The sequence below is a fragment of the Tamandua tetradactyla genome, chromosome 6, assembly GCF_023851605.1.
Source record: "Tamandua tetradactyla isolate mTamTet1 chromosome 6, mTamTet1.pri, whole genome shotgun sequence".
In the NCBI taxonomy this organism is placed as follows: Eukaryota; Metazoa; Chordata; class Mammalia; order Pilosa; family Myrmecophagidae; genus Tamandua; species Tamandua tetradactyla.
Genome location: NC_135332.1, coordinates 87,758,695 through 87,780,209, shown reverse-complemented (window position 1 = coordinate 87,780,209; position 21,515 = coordinate 87,758,695). Strand labels below are relative to the sequence as shown.

The 21,515-nt window shown below is 44.7% G+C and overlaps 1 protein-coding gene across 7 annotated transcripts in view; it reads right to left on the bottom strand.

Annotated features, from left to right (window-relative positions):
- TRAPPC9 (trafficking protein particle complex subunit 9) overlaps nt 1-21,515 on the bottom strand; it is an 889,500-nt gene that overhangs the window by 200,558 nt on the left and 667,427 nt on the right. For all 7 annotated transcript variants that reach the window (XM_077166715.1, XM_077166716.1, XM_077166713.1 and 4 more), the window contains one exon: nt 11,004-11,156. In XM_077166715.1, coding sequence (XP_077022830.1) covers nt 11,004-11,156 — 153 coding nt within the window. The remainder of the gene's footprint in view (nt 1-11,003; nt 11,157-21,515) is intronic.

Sequence of the window (21,515 nt, the reverse complement as noted above, 5' to 3'; positions counted from 1 at the left end):
TGCAGAGTCTTTTTGTTTATAAGTGTTTTCACACATACAGTCTCAGTCAATCTCCTATGTGTCTTGGGAACTGTGAATGTTTGCTTCCAAATATTTGAAAAATGCAGCCAGATCCAGGAAAATTCAGAAGGTTAATAAAACATCTTTCCTCTCATTTTCATTTAGGCTGTTAGCAGTGAAATATTTGGTAACGTACCACAAAGAACTGTTCAAAATCATCAAGCAGCTTTAAAGATCGTATCTATATTTACGTGGCTGAAAGTTACCATGATATGGTTTGATATATTAGGAAAAAATGATTGCTTGATCAGGTCTTCCCTTGGGAAATTTGTCAGGTTCTCTTCTGCACTTGGAGACCTGAGGTGCATTAGCCTCCCCAGGGAACAGCAGGTGCTCCATTCTGAATATCCTTGCTGTTGATGAGCAAAGGCTGGAAATCATCACATGAGAGAAGTTGATGTAGAGTTTTCAAACTGACTCGAGGTAAGGTTCCTGAAGTGGGTGCTCTTTGGTGGGGCATGCGTCCCTTTGGGCATCCCCCAGAAAGATGGGCTCTGTGCCCCGGTGCACCAGCTTCTGAGTGAATAACTACAGGTGAAGAGACTTACCCTGGCCCCACTTCAGCTCAACTAAATTAGCAAATTGTCATAAACAGAAATTACACTAATGGAAAGTCTCCTTTAAATGATTAATAAGCCTCTTTACCATGACTATGTTTTCTCATTTGCATTGTGAACTTTCAGACTGCTGCTGCTGCTGCTGTCCTCATCTCAGTAAGTGCCTCAGGCATGGGCATCTTGGCCAAATTCCTGGTATCAAAGAACAGCTGGACAGAAAGAGCCATGCAGTTGTGATGGAGCAACCAAGGGAAGAGGCTGCAGTTGGTTCACTGCTACAAATCTTACTGGGTTGACAATATTCTAGAGTCCCAAAATGGAGTCCAGGTGAAACTGAGAGAGTACTGCCCTGGGAAGGCAGATACCCATCAGCAGCATGACCAAGGAGTGCTGCAATCTCTTTAGGCTTTATCCAAAAAACAGGAACAATTTGAAGGATGTGGCAGGGACAAAAGGCTCTTCACATTCACATGGATTTAAGAACACAGACAAATTCACTTACTAGCTGAATGACCTTGAACCTGTGAGTTAAACTCGCTGGACTTCAGTGTTCTCATCTGCAGAATGTGGTTAGCAATTGCCTTCCAGCATTGTGAAAACTGAATGATTAAATCTATATAAAGTGCTCAGTTCAGTGCCTGGCACCTACTAGGTGGCTTGTGGGTGTCAACTGTCACTTAAGTGCTGTAATGGTATGAGTCTACTATACAAGAGGCGTGTGCACACAGTAATTGTTACACACAAAAAACACAGAACATGTCCATGTCTGACAAGCACCCGACCACACAAATGTGCACATGGCAATTCACGTGCACGTTCAGACCCACACGTGTCCAGACACAACCACTCACACCCAGACTCATTTGCTCACACACACACACACGCCCGCACACACAGACACACAGACCTGAAACTGTTTTACATGCAAGGGAAAAATTCTCCACTCCCATGAGCCAGCCAAATATGAAATCCCTGCTATCTATGAGCGCTATTCTCATTCTTTTAAAGTAATTTCAAGGTGTGTAAGGCCACCATACTTTGATTTGGGGGAGACAGCAATTTTTCTAGCTGGCAAAACTCATATGCTATGAGACAGATTAAAGGCCTCTGAACCAAGTTATAATGAAAAGTATAAAAGCCAAACTCCCTAAGGCAGATACAAAATACAACCTTGCACTTTGCTTAAGATAATCAAGGAATCAGCTATCCTGACGACAGGAACTGTTATACTAAAATTCATTTAGATAAAGCTTTTTTTTTCTCCAAGCATGACTACTAAAAGGGAATTTTAGTGTTTCAGGGAATCTTGGTTAAAGGCATGAAATTTTTTTTTTAGGAGATGAGAAGATAGAGCTCCACTAAGAAGTATCTTTCAGAAGAAACTCAAAGACAATTAGAGAGGTTAAAGGATGATCTTAAGCAATCCAATGCCAACAGTTTAATCTTTGTCCTGTTTGAAAGAGAAAAAGGATCAAGTGAAAGTAAAATCTCTTTATTGGAAAGGAAACAGCCTTGGAAAGCGAGAACAGAGCACAGGTTTGGTTGTATTTTCCCTCAGCTCCCTGGTTGTGGTCATCCAAATTAAGAGTTATACTCATGAAACCCCAAATAAAAGCTGATGTCAAACATCTCGGCCACTAATGAACTTCTTCCGTGTGTAGAGGATGGCTGGTAGCTGAGTGCTCAAGGACAGATACTGCTCAGCGATGCACAGCCTGGGGCCTGAGACACCATGGGCTACCTCTGCTGGAAGGGAGCCCCTGTGCCACAGTGAGAGAAGGGCTGTGCTCACAAAGTTCAAATGCTTCTATTTCCCAAATTATATACCGATGTTTACTTGAACTCGGAATCCCATGAAGATATCTCACCGCCCACTCTAGGGCATAAATTCTTAGGCATCTAAGATCTTGTTTGCTATTGGACAACTCAAGCCTCTGCCTCAATGCCCTCAAAGCAGTCATGATAGTTAATATAAGCTTCTCCATGCAAAAGCAGTGGGATTTACTCTTAGCAGACAAGCAGACTGAGTCCCTGACCAGATGGTTCGGTTAAGTGCCTTTGTGGGAACCAGCTGACCTGGGTCCCAGGTTTTCCGTCTTTATATCTATGTAGGATGGCTTCTGGTACATCAGCAAATGTGCTGATTTGAAATTATTATGTGCCCCCAGAAAAACCATGTTTTAATCCTGATGCAATTTTTTGGGGGCAGCCATTTCTTTTAATCCTGATTCAATATTGCAAGGTGGAAAATCTTTTGATTAGATTATCTCCACAGAGATGTGGCACGCCCAACTGTGGGTGTGGCCTTTTGGTTAGATGGAAATGTGACTGCACCTATGCAAGGTGGGTCTTGTTTAGTTTACTGGAGTCCTTTAAAGTTGGAAACAATTGGAAGAAACCTCAGATGTAGTGTAGACACTGATGTTTGGAAGAGCTAATGCAGCTGCTTGGAGAACAGTTGCTTTAGAGCTGACAGAGCCAACAAGAGACCCAGACACTTGGAGATGCTGGGCCCAGCAGACGTTGCCATGTGCCTTCCCATAAGACGCTAAGCAAGCCAGAACCCAGAGTTGGGTCCTGGAGGAACTAAGTGAAGGCCCACAGGGAGAACACCACTGGCCTCAAAAGCTGGATGCAATGAACCAGGAACAAGGACCAGTAAATGCCAGTCACATGCCTTCCTAGCTGACAGAGGTGTTCGAGACAGCATCAGACTTCCTTGAGTGAAGGCAACCTCTTATTGGTGCCTTAACTTGGACATTTTCATGGCCTTAGAACTATAAACTTGTGATGTAATAAATTTCCTTTATAAAAGCCATTCCATGTCTGGTATATTACATTCTGGTAGCTTTAACAAACTAATACAACAGGTTATCTCACCAACCCTTGAAATGTTCTTTGAAGGAAGAATTGCAGCGAAAATGAGAAGGTGAGGTGACATGACTCTTGTCCAAAGTGTAGCCCTGGCCTACCTCAGTTGCAGATCTTCTGTACCCAGCCACGGCTGGCAGCAAAGGAACCAGGTATCAAGTAAAGTTGCTGGTGCTAGCTGCAAACTCTTCATGCCTTCACCACAGCACATAGTGTGGTGTGACAAAGCTATAACTATACTGCTTGCTGTGTCAGTGAAGTGGCACCCATTCGTTCAACTAGCAGTGTTAATCCCTGTGGGCGGGGGGTGAGGATGCACCCTATCAGGGCAGGGCCCACTGATGGTCTTGCTCACCACAGGGTCCCCAGCACTTAGGAGTCTCTGGCCCACAGTAGGTGGTCAGTAAACAGCTGGGAAATGGGTGAGCAGGACTCCCCTTTACCTCAAAATGGCACAATCTATCAAGGGAGACCAACTTTAGGAAAAAAAAAAAACATTTTCTGTGCTTTTCAAGTACTATAACAAGCAAGACTTAAGTACTGGGAGCTGCAGGAGCCTCAGGGAAGGGACATTCCAAGCTGGGATAGGAGAGAAGGGAGGTGCATAACAGGAAGGCCTCTTGGAGGAGGTGATGTGCAAGTTCAGTCCTATAGGATGAAAAAGATGTCCATATCTCTTCTTATGAATTATAAGTGGAAAATGAAAATAAAGATGGTCAACTTCTCAACACCTTCCAAACTAGCTGCCCTGAGGGATTCTCATGAGCTAGGTCCCCACGATACTTTCAGGCAGGCCTGGCACAAGGTAGAGAGTGAGGCCACTCACGGATCATTCCACCACCCTTGCCTCACGCAGAAGGAACCTTCTCTGAGGTTTCCTGAACAGCCAGAGCTCTGACAGTGGGGAGGGGGAAGCTCACACTTTACTGATGTTTGCAGCTTGTGGAGACATGACCTCATATAAAGCCATCAACATGACAATTACACATATTTTGGAATCTTGGTTATCCTATCAGCTGTATAACCTGACTTGACTTACTTGAACTTCTCAAAAATCCCTTAATTTTTACCAGCCTGAGGAAGGCAGTGGACATATTACCTATTTAGCAGGCCTTTGGCATATTAAGTGCCAATATGATAGACAAATGGAAGATGATAGAAAGGAAATACTATTATTAAAACCAGTCTTACTTGAAACTCTCTGAAGTAGGTCTTACGGCTTTCTGGAAGTGGGGACAACATGAGCCCTTTCAGGTCACACTGTCCCCTGCTCCAGATGCTGGAGGAGCAGAGCCAGCCTCCTGACTGGTGCTCTGGCACCCACATGAAGCTGCACCTTTGGTCTCATTCCAAAGTCAAATATAAACAATTTCTGGATCATGTGCTGAGGGCTATTCCTAATATTAACAGAGTTCACAAAGAGTTGGCTATTTTAAGGTCTTCTAAATCTAGTAGAAATTGCCTAATACTGGCAGCTGGAAGGTGAGAGGAAGGTTAAAAGGAGAGTTTACAGAGAAGCTCTATGTAAAGGTATGCTTTACCCAAAAAGCATTGATGTATATTAAATGTGGCCGGCTTTCTAGGGCCAGATGACTGCCTGTGCCAGGCAGAGATCCTACACCCAGGGAAATTATACAGATGTTATAAACAAGTGAGTTTTTACTGAGAAAGAAGAGAGTTCTGGTCGAAAAATCCCTTTAAAAAATTCTAAGTGCCAATATTAGCACTGTAGGAAAAAAGGGCTTAATCAGCAACTTTTGAGCATGAAGAGTCCTCTGTGAAAACAATCGATGCTGGGACAGAAGAAGGATAAAAGCATAAAGCAACAGAAGGCTCCAGGGGTGAGGGGTGATGCGACAGGTGGGAAGAGGGCTGGCTGGGGAGTCGGGGAGGCCAAGCAGGACTCCCAGCACCAGGCCCAGGGGTTTGTCTACTTCAGTGCATTTAACTCTTGCCAGCCTGCCTGAAGCAGGAGCTGCCATGGCCCTCCAGATGGCCAATGAGGGGAGGAGCCCGAGGACAGACCCATCTGGCCAGCCCATGTTCAGCCTTGCCCTCTCCCGCTTGCTGGGCCTCTGAATCCTCTGAGACTCAATAAAATATGATCACAGCCTTCACTGGGCACAGTTTGGAGAACATAACAAGTGGCTCAGACATAGTAGCCACACAGTAAGTGGTTATTTACAGTCATGTGATAATAAAAATGATAAATAGGGTTTAAAAGGTAGATTTCTTAGGTTTAAGGGGGAAAAAAGTGGCATCTAATACATTAGCTCATTTGGTTAGGCCCAGTGCCCAAGAGTATAAATTCCACCTCAGAAGCAGTTGAATTTCAGACTGAAACCACCACCAGGGTAGGGTCCCTTGATGGCCAACCCCCTGCCACCACCTCCGCATGAGGTCACCTAGCCACCTGGCAGCACTGTCTGTGAGGTCGGTCCTGGGGCAGCCTGTGGAAGGCTAAAGCAGACTCCAGGAGGTTTGGGTTGCCATCTGCACTAGGCCAGTTTCTAGGGATGTGGCCTTAAACAAATGCTTTAATTTCTGGGGCCACAGGCTCCTTGTCAAGGTTCCTGCCCTGCCTCTTTCACGGAATAGGCATGATGGCCAGCCCAGAAACTAGGAAGTAGCAAGTGATCTGCTCAGTGCAGAAGGCTATGACAGTCCCAGAGGCCCTCATAAAGAGAGCCCTAGAAGTGGACACTCAGACTGTTAAGGCAGGATAGGAGCAAGGAGATCACTGAATTTATCCTTTCATCATTACCAACAAAAGGAAAAGGAAAAGGCACAAAGCAGACAAATAGATCAGTAGAACAGAATGGAAAGTCCACAAATAGACCAATATTTCTGTGGCCAACTCATTTTTGACAAGGGTACTAGGTACATGCAGTGGGGAAAGAATAGTTTCTTCAACAAATAGTGCTGGGAAAACTGGAAATCCACAGTCAGTAGAATGAAGTTAGTCCCCTACCTCACATCATATACAAAAATCAACTCAAAATAGATCACAGACCTAAACAGAAGAGCTAAAACCTAAAAAATACTTAGAATTTTAACATAGGGGCAAATCTTCATGATCATGGATTTGGCAATAGAGCCTTAGATATGACACCAAAAGCAAGAGCAACAAAAGAAACAAGAGACAAATTTGATTTTGTGAAAATTAAAAGCTTTTACGCATTGAAGTGAATTATCAAGAAACTGACAAGATACTCCACAGAATGGGAGAAAATAGTTTCAAACTATATATTAGGTAAGGGTCTAATATCTTGAATATATAATGAACTTTCATAATACAACAACAAAAAGACAAACAAATCAATTAAAAGATGGACAAATGAAATGTTTTTCCAAAGGAAATATACAAATGGCCAATAAACACAAGAAGAGATGCTCAATATTATTCGCCCTTAGGGAAATACCAAAACTACAACAAGACACTACTTCACATCCAAAAGGATGGCTATTAAAAAGCAGAAATGAAGTGCTGGGGAAGACGCAGAGAAGTTGGAACACTAGCACATTGTTGGTAAGAACATAAAATGGTGCATCCACTGTGGAAAGCAATATGGGGGTTCCTCAACGTGTTAAATACAGAATTACCACATGACCGAGCAATCCCACTTCTATGTATTTATACCCAAAGACACTGAAAAGAGGGTCACAAGAAGATACTTGTATACTAATTTTTAATGGCAGCACAATAGACTAAAGATAGAAACAGTCCAAGTGTCCATCAACAAATGAATGGATAAACAACACATGTCCATACAAACAATGGGATATTATTCAGTCATAAGAAAAAATGAGGTGATGAGATCTACTGCAACATAGAAGAACCTTAAAAACATTATGCTAAGTGAAATAAGCAAGACATAAGGACAGAAATTGGATGGTGTCACTTATAAGAGATGACTAGAAATAGCAAATTTGCAGAAATAGAAAATGAAAAAGAAAGGGAAAGAAAGGAGGGAGGAAGGGGTGGGTTCTGTGGAAGGGAAAGAAGGGAGAGAAGACAAAGCCCAGAGGCTTCCATGCCATGTGCTGGACTTGGTGGGTCCTTGGAATGAAGATTGTTTGGTTGAGGGAAATGGACAAGTGGCTGCCCCTCACTTCTTTCCCTCCATTACTCCTTCTGCTCAGTTGCTGTCAGCCCCTAGACTGGTTCCTGCAGCAGCTCCTGGATGGGCTTCCCCCTTCAGTCCTGCTTCACCGCAAACTGCTATTTCCACTGCAGTCAGAGGGGCTTTTGGACACACTGATCTGGCTGCACCAATACTCCATGGCTTCCCCACAGTCCTTGGGAGAAAGGCCCAGCTTCCTAGTTCTGTGTCTTCTCCAGTCCCCACCCCTGTGCCAGGTTCATGGCCACCTCCAGAGCTGCAAAGTGCTCAAACGCTCCCCACCTGCCAGTGCTCACAGGCGCTCAGGGAGTAACTGCTTCCTCAGCCCTTCCCACTGAATGCAAGTGCGTACACCTGCCTCTCCTCACTTAGACGGCTATATCAGGAGCACCTAGGACACCACAGATGCTGTTCACCAGGTGAAGACAGGTGGGAGTTCCTGTGGTTCTGCAGCTACTTATTCTGTTGTTGCCCTTTTTTCTGGAAATTATGTAGACATACGTGCATATATACTGCAAGATACACAATTTTCCTTAAAACATATCTATCCAGGCTCATGGGCTATACATGGACAATTTCTAAAACTATGGATGGGCAACAAATTAGGCTCATTTTTTTAATATCAAGTCTAAATATTTAGAAAATATTAAAATGCCTAATAAAATCATTAACCAATTCAATCTTTGGTCTTTCCATCTGCTTCATTTCAGGTTTACAATAGAAAGAGTCTGCTATTCATTCCATGCTAGATGTCAATACCAGATGCAAGGAAGAAAGAGAAAGAGAAAAGGAGAATGCCCTCCTTAATGCTAATTTTCTTTAACGGAATTCATTCTCCATATTTCTTTACAGAGAACAACAGAGCATTCAGGTTCATCTACACAGAAAGTCCCTAAAATACTTCCAATCTGTAAACTTGGAGAACAAAAGTGTGTGGCACATTGCATACATTTGATAAATATTTATTACAGAAAATAGGGAAGTCAACCTTGCAAAGGAGTCAAGGCTGAAAAGGAGAGAAGCTAAAAGACATTTATATACTTTTTGATAATAGTTTTCAAGGAAGTTAAGAGTTCTGTTGGTCAATATAATCCCATTAGAAGGTAGCATGTGCAGGGCAGAGACCCCAGGCTTGGCGATAGGCTAACGCAGATTCCAATGTGGGGTCCACCACCTCCCATTGGGCTGCAGTTTCCTGATCCATGAGACAGGAATACCAAAACCACCCTGGGGTCCATCAAGATGGAGAGACCTGAGTGACTAGGGCCCATTCCAGTGCCCAGCCCAAGGTCGCTTCTGGCAAAGCAATTATAAATGAGCAGGATATGCCAGCAGACCCGCAGAGAGGCAGGCCCCCTCTGTGTGGCAACAGGGGGTGTGAGGACGACAGAGCCTCCCATTCCTAGGCTTAATGCTCTGATCTTGGCCCCAGGAAGAGACCACTTGCTAAAATGACCACACCTCCTGGTACCCCAAGTGTGTAGCTCATTCCTCCACCTGTCATTTTGTGATGTTGGGTTGAGACTGCATCAGCTTCACTCTGCAGAACTCCATCTCCTGCCTCACCTGGGAGCATAAAGACCAGGCTACCAAGTCTCTTCAACATTCTTTCCCAACAGAAAAATCCACATTACTCTCTGGCTCTAAGCCACGGCAGTATGTACCAGGAGGTGACGGTCAACAGCCCCTTCACCCAGGACAGCACATGAGGGGCCAGCAGGAATCTCTTGCATGCAGAGTATAGCTTCCTGGAGAACAAGGACCTGGGGGTATACACTTTGTCCTCAACCAAGCACCAGGAAGATGCAGACAAAGAAGCTATTGGTGCATAGGAACATGGTTCCACCACTCATTGGCTGGCTAGACTGAGATGAGTGTGGGTACCTCTCTGAGATGCGGTTTCCTCCTTGGGAAGTAAGAGTGCTGATCCAAGAGACATAGGAGAATCAGTTGAGATGATAAATGCAACAGGCCTGGTATAAAATGTCAATTCCCGACTTTCTTCCTTGCTATAGCCCTTTATTCATTCTAGCAACAAGAACTGACTAGACTCTGCTGAGCTAGGTGGGGAGGGCAAGGGAAGGATGACTCAGTTACACCCATTTTTTATATCTCTGTATAAAAGATGCCACAATGTGCTGCTTCTGTTTGCTCTCTGTGAGTCCCCAAGCTCTCTAATTTTAGCGTCTGATGCAAAAAAACTTCGACCTGTGGGTAAAGTACTTTTTTGTCACCAACTCCTTGGAGACATTAGGTCTACCAAGCCCAAATTCACTTTAGCCCAAAGAAAGAACTCGGGTCAGGTCCCAGAATGTACACTAGGGTGGACTGAGACCCTTTTCAGAATTCAGGGTAGTATCCAGAATGATCTGAGATCATGCAATGTGCTCTGATCATGCCCATATCCATGATATTGATGCATAAATGAGATCATGAACAGATCTTCAACCCAGAGCTGTCTTTCTGGAAGACATTCTCTGAGCAAACCGTGCTCACACATGTGATACCTTTGGGTACTTCCCCACCCTCGTCCACCCCACAGAATTTTATTCACCTTTATAAAGTCCATTCAAGTGTCATTCTTCTGTGAAGCCTATGCACCAGTATCTTCTTTCTCTGCAACCTCCCAGCACTTGGTGCAAAGTCCTGTCACACAGGGTGTTTAACCTTAAGGCGACATGACACATCCACACCCTATTAGATGGGGCAACTGTAAGGAGACCTCAGACTCTGTCATTTCAGTCTGCTAAGCATCTAACAAAATCCTGACCCAAAGTCAGCAAACATAAATATCGCTGAACAATCAAAGAAACAGACGAACGAACCTGGGTTTTCTCCCAGTACTCATTCACTCAATTATGTAACTACCAAAGCCAGGAATGGTTCTGAAGTTCAGAAGAGGGTCAGATAATCTATGAAAGCTCTTTGTAGCACAGTCCTTTTGAAAACGTCCTCATTATTTTTAAAATGGGGGATTCAAGCCTCAGTAAGCTGTATAATCTGATTTTAGTTTCCTGGACAAGGCCATCAATGTTTTCAGCTGTCAGGATGTGAAATTCCTCAAGCCCAGGACTGATGGGTGGCCATTATAGCCTGTCACTAATATGACTATCAACACTGGCAAGAAATACATGATCCAAAGATAAGAACACCACCAGCTCCAAGAAGACCTTTCTTCACACGAAATCAATACTTCATTAAATGTGGCCTCTGAAGCGTTAAGAGGTTAAGAAAAGGCCAATTCTTTGGCCCATATTTCCATGCCATGGTATTTCTGAGCTACTTGTGGTTAAAACTAAATAGCTAAACTCCTCCCCAATGTTTCTCATTGGTCAGAACCCTTGGGCAACGGTGCGCTGAGTTTACAGGCGGAGTCCATGAAAAGGATATGATTTTCCAGTGGATGTCCAGTTTGCTGCTGATCTCCAGGCCTCGTGCTTCTTGCCTCTCTTCTTCCAGCTGCTTTGAGTTCGCAAATTGCCCCTTCTCCCCAGGGGATTCTGGGAAACTCTCAAAGTTGAACTTGTCCACTTGAATAGCCATTCTAAGAGAAGGGGGAACACAACAGAGAATTAATCAGTAGGGCAATTTCTTCTGCTGGCTACTGGAGACCTGGCATGTGTCAGCATGAGACAGTACAATGAATCATCACCATTATTAATTCATCACAGATTCATTCCAAAAAAATGAAATAATAGATTCTCAGGATGACAGACTTCAGAGGTGGTTCAACACAGTTTGGAAATGAAGACAATTCAAACCTCTGAGAAGCCCGGTGTTACTCCAGAAGGAAGTTTCAAAACTGTAATGGAGGGTGGGGACAAGATTCACACTTCTTCAGATCATGGGCCAGATCATAATTGAAACTCCTTCATGAAAAACCACAAACAATACAGGCAATGATTCAATCCTAGGGGCCTCAAAATTTCACTGAGAACTCAACTTCATCATCTGAACCCTGCTGGTAACCTCCCCACCTCATATCACATTCTCCAGACAATGGATAAAGTACAGCATGCTCCATCAGCTACCTGAGCACCCATCTTCCCACATCCAGCCTCTTGTGCCTGGGACACCCTACTTGTCCTTTCAGCTTTCTGCTCAAGTACCATATTCCTCCATGAAGCCTCTCCTCGTTGCTTGTTGTGTCCAGCCCTCCTGACCTTCTGACAGTTTCCTGAATACACCAGACTCCTTCTACCTCAGCCCTTGTGCTCACTGCTTCCTAAACCTGGGATATTATCCTCCTGACCCTCAGCACAGCTGGCTCCTTTGTACTGTTTAGGTTTGAGCTTTAAAAAGATCTTCTAGGCTACCTTATCTATAGCAGCATTCTCTCTCGTCTATCTTCACCTTATTCTCTACTGCAGCATTCAATTTATTTCTATCACAGCATTTATCATGAGCTATAAATATTTTACTTATTTTTAAATTTGTTAATTGTCTATTAACCCAAATGGAATCCAGCTTCCTGTGGGCAGAAATCCTTCTGGGCAGTTCCTCCATCAAGTTCTAGGTGAGCAACTGAAAGGGTGAATGAAGCCTTCTCTGATAGCCCAAGCCAATTTTTGCCTCTTCCTGCCATGGATACCTGGGCCCTGGGCCTCAACCCACCTTCAGATGGCCCTAGTCCTGGTGCGTGATCTACAGGCGGCATGGAGCCCACAGGCCTGGATGCTCATCTGCACTCGCTGTACCAGGAGCTGATGAGCTGGGCTAGGTCTCTCTCCCTGCCACAGCAGGAGACCGGCACAGGCAGGGGCTGCATCAGTGCTTAGCACAAAATCTAGCACTAGGGCTTTCTTCATAGTTGACCCCCTAAGTCCTGCCCTCCACATAAGCCTCCCACTGAAAGATGGTTGGGGGTTTACCAGTCAATGGATAAAAACAGAGTTTTTGTATTTTTATCACATGGACTGTGCAATAGTCAACATTTTTCAACAAAACTCAGCATGCTCTAATTGGCCTTTGGGGCTATTCCCTTTAATGAATAGAAGTCGAGAGGGATTGATGTTCAGGGTGTAGAAATATCAGATTAAACCCAAAGAAGAGGTCTCAGTTGCTATGACAGTTTGAAAAAGAACTATTGGAGTGTCAATAAATCAAAAGCAGTCAGCCAGGAGCATGGCTGAGGGCTGAGTTACCCAAGAGCTAGAAAGATTCCCTGGTAAGCATAGAGGACAGCATGTTTTATAACAAGAGAGACTTTCAAAAAAATTATATTTACTGTTCTTTTCTTATTATAAAAGTAGGTTTTAAAAAAAGCAGGTAGACACATCATAAAAAGTTGGAAAACAAGGAAAAGCATTAAAAAGAGAAAACAAATGTTTCCGTCAGAAATGTGATCCTAAATAGTCCCATATTAAACAGAAAAACAAGTCTCCCTATCTTGGTAAGAAGGTGAATTTATTGAAGATACATCATCAAGAAACTGGAGGAAAAACTTTCCAAGACCAGTTCAGAATGGGAAGTACAGTTTGGACTTTAATAATCCTAATTAGACAAAGAAATGCCCAGGATCCAAAAGAAAGCAAAAGAGGGGGGAAAAAAAAACATAGAAGAGGAAAAACTGTTCAGTCAACTGTTTGTCCTGTTATCTTGTAGGTCCCTCTTGTTGACTATTTAGGCTTTTGATCTTATCCTTCAAAAGGGCAGAAGGCGCTGGTATTAGTTCCTAGGATGCTTCATTCCTGCAAGCAGAGCAAGGGAGGGTTTCTGGGAACGAGAGTAAGTTTTTGAAACAACTTATTCTCCTAAGCAGTTGAATAGCAAACCGTTTCATCAAGGGCTTTTTATGCTTAAAATGACTTCAAGACTGCTTGAGTGAAGTGATCATTAAAAAAAACACAACACTTTTCTAGTTAATTAAGACTACACTAAGCATTTTAGCTAAAGGATTTTACTAAGCATTTTTTCTTAAGCATTTTTTCTATCTATCCAGCCATCATAAGAAACACTCAGAATCTTATACTCCAGTGTGAATATCTTATTTTACAGTCTTTTTTCTAAGCATACTTTTAATCTAGTTTGTCTTATCTATGTATATATACACATATAAATACATACACACAAAATTTTGTCTTATTTCATTTTCTCAATATATTATAAACATTCTCCCATTATTAAAACTTAGTCTACAAAAAAATAGTCTACAAAATATTCTATCATCTGAATGTAACACAATTCCCTTAAGTTCCCTATTTTTTGACTCTCAGATCTTTTCCATTTTGCAAAAACTGCTATCACAAAACATCATGACAGGCATCTTTGTGCTTAAATCTTTGTCTACATTTCTGACTGTTTGAGCTTCTGATTCGAGTGTGAGAGCACTGAAGTCTCGGCTGCGTGGCACGGAGTCCCTTCTCAGGAAGACCTATGCACACACATTCTCACAAGTAGTGCAGCTGGGCCTTTCTCTGCACCTCTGCCAACACTGATGGCCATCAATTTTTAATCTTTGCTAATAGCAGGAAAAGCGCTATCCCATTGATGTTTTAATTTGCAGTTCTGAATATCCTTGAGGTTGAACATTTTCTCAGAAGCTTATTAACCATTTACCTTTCTTCCCCTGGGAACTGCCTACATGTGTAACAAGAACGCTTCCAATTTTCCACCCAGCAGAAGCTCCTCTTGTTACTCCTCTTCAAAGGTAAACTGAAGCAAATTAGTGCTTTCTCAAACAAAAGGTCAGAATATTTTCTAAGTTCTACTAAAAAGGTCAATTTAAGTCCACTGCCTGCTAACCCAAAAGGAACTAATAACTTTCACCTTTTTAACGGGTTTGAAAACAGCCCCCCAATACCAGGCTCTCTTTCTGTTGAACCTGGAAGGGAGGGGGAACACTGCTGGCAGTTACCAACCTCAGGGCACAAACACACCCTGGGCACTTTTGCCATTGGAATTCTATTTGTGTGATACTGTGGGGGTCTTTTCTGAACAACTTTTGGGTTAGTAAGCATCATACTACATTGTCCCCCCACCATGCTCTAGTAAAATTGTTGCCAGGTGTGTTCACAAAACTAAAGATGGAAGGAAATACAATGTAACAACCACTTAATATGTGCTTATTGGCTCGGGGCTAGGTATATTCTGTATACATTCATTTGATTGAAAATGACAACAAGCCTAAGGATGGATATAATTCACTTTATTTTACAGATGAAGGCATTAAGCTCACTGAGTGCAAGTCCCCTGCCCACCGTCTAGCAGGCCATTCAGCTCCTATGGCCCAGGACAGCCTGACCTCACTCCGCCCTGCTCGTTTTGTTTAGGCTGTTTGGCTCCCCTTGCTTGGGCAGAGTACCTACCAGGTAGGCATTTCCTGCTCTTGCTGGGGGAAGGTTTGCAGGGTTGGGAGGGGACTCGGCTGTGGGTGGCTCCAAAGGCTGCTCTCCACGCTTCCCGAGGTCACAGCAGGCCTCTCGCCCCAGCTGCCTGGGGGTACACACACTGGTGTACATCCCCAGTAAACCTGCAAAGTAGGCATAACCCTCCTTTCTCACAGCTGGATGGCAAGATTGAGCTGCCAAGAAATCGAATAACTTGCTTAAGTCATCAGCAAAAAGTCCTAGAGCCAGTATTCCAACTCAGATTGGACTGGCTCCAAGAGCTGGGGAGTATTCCCCAAACCACAGGGAAGCGTTGCCTGTCACCATCACACGAGCCTGAGACCCAGAGCCCAGAAGGGCCATACAGCAGTCCCCGAGCCCATAGTAGGAGGTTTCCTAAGAGGTAAGCTCTCTCTCCTCCACAGTAGGCTGCATTATGTCAGACAGCAGGGAAGGCCATGTCATCAGGATGAAGGGAAGACCCATATGCCTGGACCCCAGTGGACAACCTCAAATGAACCCAACCAAACAGCTGGGCCTGGAGGGGTCATCGTCCATACAGCAGCCCTGCGAGGGACGGGGCTGAGGGAGAGAGCTCAGCCCTGACTCTTCACCTGGCCCTGAGCAAGCCCTGCATCTCTCTGAGCATCTCTGAAATAGAATTGGTAGTGTCCACACCGAGTGAGGTGGTGGGAGCTAAGAACATTTTTAGTCCAATGCCAATAAACAGTGGCTACGACAATCAGCCTACGCTCTACGATGAGCTTAGTACCTGGCACTTCCCCAGTTAGCAAGCAAGTTTTCATAGCACCACAGAAATAAAACTTTATACTGAGTTGACGCCACAGTGCCCACCACTTGCCTTGACATGCATGTAACCTCTGGCAGAGTAGCAGCCGGCTCATGGGCTAGTGCTTTCACCACTCTGGGTGCTCACTCCCTCCTCACTTGTGGTTCAAGCTTGTGCTTAAAGGGGTGGAGGCAACATATACTAGAGAATATGCATACAATCCTCCATTAAAAGTGGTTGAAATATGTGGTTGATGCTTCTGGTTAATCACAGCAACACTGATAAACATTATCTTTGGAATTAATGAAGGAAAGCAAAAGCCAGAGAGGGAGCAAGTGATTGAGTGAGCTGTGGCTGACAGCAAACTCAGGTGCTCTGCTTTCTTTTGTGACCTTCAGGGCTGAGGGGCTGGCCCTTCAGGGAGACCCCTAGAGGTAGCAGCACTGGGCTTGGTCAAGGCAGCAGCTCTCTCACCCAAGGCCTTTTCCCATTGATGGTTCTGTCTTTTGACTCTATTTATTTTGAAAGAAGGAGGGCACTGTGCTGAGGACACTGGAGGCCAGCCTGGGTGAGAAGCAGAGCTCCCTTAGGGCGGATGGGCAGGGAAGGAGGAGCCTGACTCTTGGGGCCTAGGCTCTCTCTCGGGGGCCTGACCTAGCCAGCCTCAGGACTGTCCACAGCCTCGGTAACTTCATGAGTCCCACTGACTCTCCTATCAAAGGAGAAAATGCGTCCTGGGTTATGGGGTCACGAAGTGAAGAAGGGTGACAATGCGGTGGACGCGTGTGGCACATGAGACAATGTATACCCATCAGCTGGAGGAATAAGACATGAACCCTAGACAGAGGGGAGGGCCAGGCACCGTGAAGGTCTCCCAAGTCACAGAACCTCGGCAGATTTGGGGAAACTGGGTCCAGATCTGAGCTCTCGCATGAGGTTTGCCAAGCTACCCACACCTCACAGGTCATTCTTCTCCTGGAATGGTAATATGTCCTCACAATTTAACAGTCTCTCACTATGTGCAAAACACTGTAATTCTCTTTCTTCATCTAACATTGGGATGAAAATGCTCAGCATGGTCCCTGGCCCATTAACAGTTCTGTAAACAGAAGTGGCTGCCGTGATTCTAGTTCATGGTCAAAGATGAAGAGCCAGAGGTCCCAAGAAGTCAAGGAAATAACCTCAGGTTAAAAAAAAAAACATAAGTCCACAGATGGGCTGAGATTCAAATTCAGCAGATTCTAAATCCAGAGTTCTTTGCGACCCTGCAGACAGTCTCCAACTTTATTTGCTTCTGTTAATCTTTGATGAGTTTGAGTTAAATACAATTAATACTACTACTGAATGCCAATTTTCCTGTTTAATTTTATGGCCAAATGTGACAATAATAGTCAAGAGTTGGCACTAAAAAAAGGTGCTGTGATTTTTGAAGGCTCTATAAAAAAGCGGCGGTTTTTAAAATGCCATATTATATGATTCAGCCTTTGAACAGCTGATAACCTCACCAGGGAAGTCGTAATGATGACATTTAAATACAAATCAAGGAGTTGGATTTAAAAGGACTATTCACATATAATTAAATTGAACTTTCATTGGGAGATAATTGATAGTTATAAGACTGGTATTCTAAATTTATACAGTGCATCATATGGGAATCTATTTGACTCTGCAGAATACACTGTTCTCTGCGGGATAATGAGGTACAATGCCAAATGAAAGTGAGGCGGCACCTCCCAGAGCCAGTCACTCTGAAGGAGAAGGGACTCAGGCAGACAAGAAAATGGCACTGATGCTGACATCTGGATTACACGCAAAGAGAAAATCATTTTCTTCTTAAGCCCCACAGATCAATTACTCTTAGACAAATCCCTACTTAGTATTGGTTTTAATTGGAGAGAAAAGGTAAGCTGGTGTTCTAAAGGCCAGGCACTGCAAACACAGTGGGAGTGAGGCTCTGTGCTGTGACTGCACCCCACACCTGGGCCTGCCCGGCTTGCCCAGAGCCCAGCAACCTAAGCCCATGAGGGATTACATTAGTGTTTCACAGAAAATAAAGTAACTTGCCCACGGCCACAGGGATGGCAAATGGGGGGTGGGGGATTTGAAGCCAGATCCAAGGGCCTGAGACTACTGGCTCCCTGAGCCCGTCACAGACCCCGCCAGGCTCCACACAACAGCTGTTCACAGGGGCACGAGTGGGCAGCTGTGCACGGTGGCTGCAGGGACTCAGACAGGGGCTGGCACTTAGCCAGACATCTGTGGGCTACTTCCTTCTCCCTCTCGTCTGCCCCAGGCAGGGGCTAGAAAAGCACAGAGGGGGGAAAAGCACAGAGGGGGAAAATGCTGAGGAGGTGCTTCACTTCCAGGGGCTCTTCCAATCTTAAAGTCTAGGATTCTAAGTTATTCAGCTTTTCAAACCTTCACATCCTCTTCTGTGCACTGGAGCAATGGGGAAAGTGAAATGATGGGTCAGCGTTGACCTAATGCTTCCGTTTGGATTCTGTGAGTTCCGAGTAGGGTGCAGGCAGAGAGGAGGCTCTGCAGGAGGGCTCAGGCTGCCCAGACTGCTGGCTCCAAGGGAAAGTGAGACCAGGGGAGAGATCCCCGGCTGCCCAGGAGTGTGCCTGCCCACCCATCAGCTCGGAAGTTACCAGGAAGCCCAGTTTACAGAGTGAGGAGCTGAACTCATGAAGAAAACCCTCTACGGTCACCAAAGTTAGTGAAAGAGCCCGGATTTAAGCCAATTCTCCTCGTCCCCTGCAGAACACCTGAGGGCTGCCCTGGCCTCTCAGTCCCAGCAGCTAAATTCCCCTCACCCTTTAGACCCAGCCATCATGTTCTTCCCTGAGCAGCTTTCCTTGCCCGTCTACCCATGCCTTCCATGCCTGCGAAGGTGCCCTGGGCTCCCATAAGACTTTGCACTTAACTTTCTCATGGACTCTAGCACATTCCCTGTGACGAACGGTGCCCATGCCCATCTCTTCTCCTGAACAGTAAGAACCGTGAGGCTGGGATATGGGTCTCCATCACTTCTGCCTCTCCACAGCTCAGGGCTTGAGCCATACACTATGCGGGAAAAGCACAAATGCTCAAGGAACAATGCTTCCACATGGATCCTCTGGAATACTCCCTGAAAGCTGATATCTCTTCAATAAAATGTACAAGTATTTGTTCTGTATTAGGGAAAAACATATCAGCAATGCTTTCAATGACCAGAGACTCTGAACGTGTTCCAGAGAAGCTAGCTCTCAAGTGTCGATGTCAGGAGCTTCTTCCTCTTTCTCAGCCAGCATTTCTGTGGGAAGCACAACCCCTTACCTTGCAGTTCTATTGATGAACATTTATTTTAGGAACTTTAAGTACTTTCCTTAGCACAGAAAATAATGCTCAATAAAATGAGATTTATTCATAATGTCATCTGGCTGCCAGCTGCCCTCCCTCTTTAAACTGCACGAGGCAGCAAGGACTGGGTTTCTGCCTTCTGGGTCACTTTTTATTGATTTCTCTCTGCACAGGCTTCCTGAGGGAAAGCTTTTCCAGCATCCCAAGGCTGGCTGGCTTACCGAAGCCATCTGGCCACCAGGCCCAACACAGGCAGAAACCAGGATGCCTGGCCTTATTCACTATGGACTTTGCAGAGCAGGGGATAGGGCCAGGGCCTGACAGCAGCAAACAGGAGTTTGCCATGACTTGGATCCTGGCTAGCTGTGTGGTCCCAGGTAGCCACTCGCTGGAGGGATCCCAACTAGTGGTGGGGCATCACACAGAGGAAAGCACCTGGACTCTAGAGTGGGAAAAATCTGGATCCAAGCCACGCTTTAACACTTTGCTAGATTTGTAGCCAGAGGCAAGTTACACAAGTGTCTCTTGTTCTTCGCAATCCATCAGTGTCACCAACTACACAATGAATATCCTACATTGCAGGTTACTCCGGATCTGGGAGAATTAACTTGAACAACCTGGCATAAAATTGGTGTTCAAAAATTCTAGCTATTACTTTTGGAGATTATGAAAATGTTTTAAAATGGATTGTGGTAACAGTTGCACAACTCTGTGAATACACCAAAGGCCACTGAATTGTATCCTTTAAATGGATGAATTGTATGGTGTGTGAGTCAGATCTCAGTAAAGCTGTTATAAAATTATAGCTATTAAAGGGTGCTATCATAATAAAGACATGAGATAGCATTTATGAAGACGTTCTGTGAAGACTGCCAGATAAATACTAGGCTTTTACTTATTACTTTCATTCACTGTCCTGCATGAATTTCACTAAGACTAACATGGAGCGCCACCACTATAACCCTACTTCAGCCAGGACAAAGCTGTTGCTTCCCTCATGGTGACGGAGCACCCAGCATGTAAGAGAAATACAAGCTGAATGAAGTTGCCACTCCATGGCTTCTGCACATCTAATTCTCATCTCTACCCTGCCCTCCTTTTGTTTTTTGCAACCTCAGTTACAGATCTCTAGGCCTGGTCGTGGTGCATGGCCCAGAAGGGCATGAGGTTGGCCAAAGCCGGACCTTCTCTTCCTGTCAAGCAGGGGGAAGTCATTTCAACACTTTCCTTTGCTCTGTCTCCAATGGGGGGGGGGGGGGAACATTCCAATTTGCTCCTATTATTCAATGCACACTGAATATTCTGGGGAGATTTGTGCTAATATTGAAATACCTATCAGATTCTTTGTTGGTTTTCCACTATTCTTTAAAGTCTCAGAGACTTGGTTCTGCCTGGCTCTGCCTTTGGACAAGTCACCTCATCTCGGAGGCTCCCTCCTCATCTTAGGAGGGAACAGCTTTCTTCCAAACCTGTTTGGAGGAACTATGAGTTAATATGTGGAAGGGCCCAGGACAGCCCTGGGCACATAGCAGTCACACTTCAATGTCAGGTACCTCCCTCCAGCTTTTTAGATTTTATTAGAAAATTGATTGTTCAGAAATTTCTCTGCCAAATATGACCAGGAGAGCCCAAGTGTTTCCTTGTTTTGCAAAAGGCCATGCTGAGCCATAGCAAATTGGAAAACGCAGCAGCAGCAGCAAACTGCCTGGACGAAGGAGCTCGGACTGGGATGAGCATCATCTGTTGAGGTAAAGTTGTTGTGCCTTCCAAATTTCCTTAAGTAAAAAACTAGAATATTAACAAAAGCTCAGGTTCCCTTCACCTCCTTTAAAGTCCTTCTAGAGCAATTAACTGAGTTTGAAGAGGCACATCAAAGAACATTGTGATGGTCAGAGTGCCAGCCTCTGCCCCATCGTCCCTGCAGAAGATGCAGCTGGCAATATGAGGTAGCCTGGCTCTGAAGGTAGAAGGGTTCTCCTGCACAGTAGGCAGGGCTGCAGCAGCTCTTATCACACTGTTGAAATTTGGATCTTGTACAAAAGTTGGTAATGCCAACTGCTCCCATCAAACACCGGCAGATATGAGCACATCAGTACAGCCCCACCCTATACCTTGGAACTCCATCAGCTAACATGTGAGAGCAGGAAGTCAGTAATGTTATGGTTCATATAGGGATGCTGTCCAGGACAGATCCTAGGTCAGGAGCCTGGGTCAAGTCACATCGGTGTAACTTACAGTATCAGAGAGCAGCTACCACACTGCAGGGCCTAAAACTCAGTGCATGGGGATATAAGATGAATCAGAAATTGGCTCTATTCCCCCAGATTCAGGACTTCAGAAGAGAGATCAATGAATAAACAGGCTGCTAGATTTGTGGAAAGTTGTGAAAAGTGCTATGAAACGAGGATGCTCAGAATAATACAGGAGTATAGAAAAGGACTAA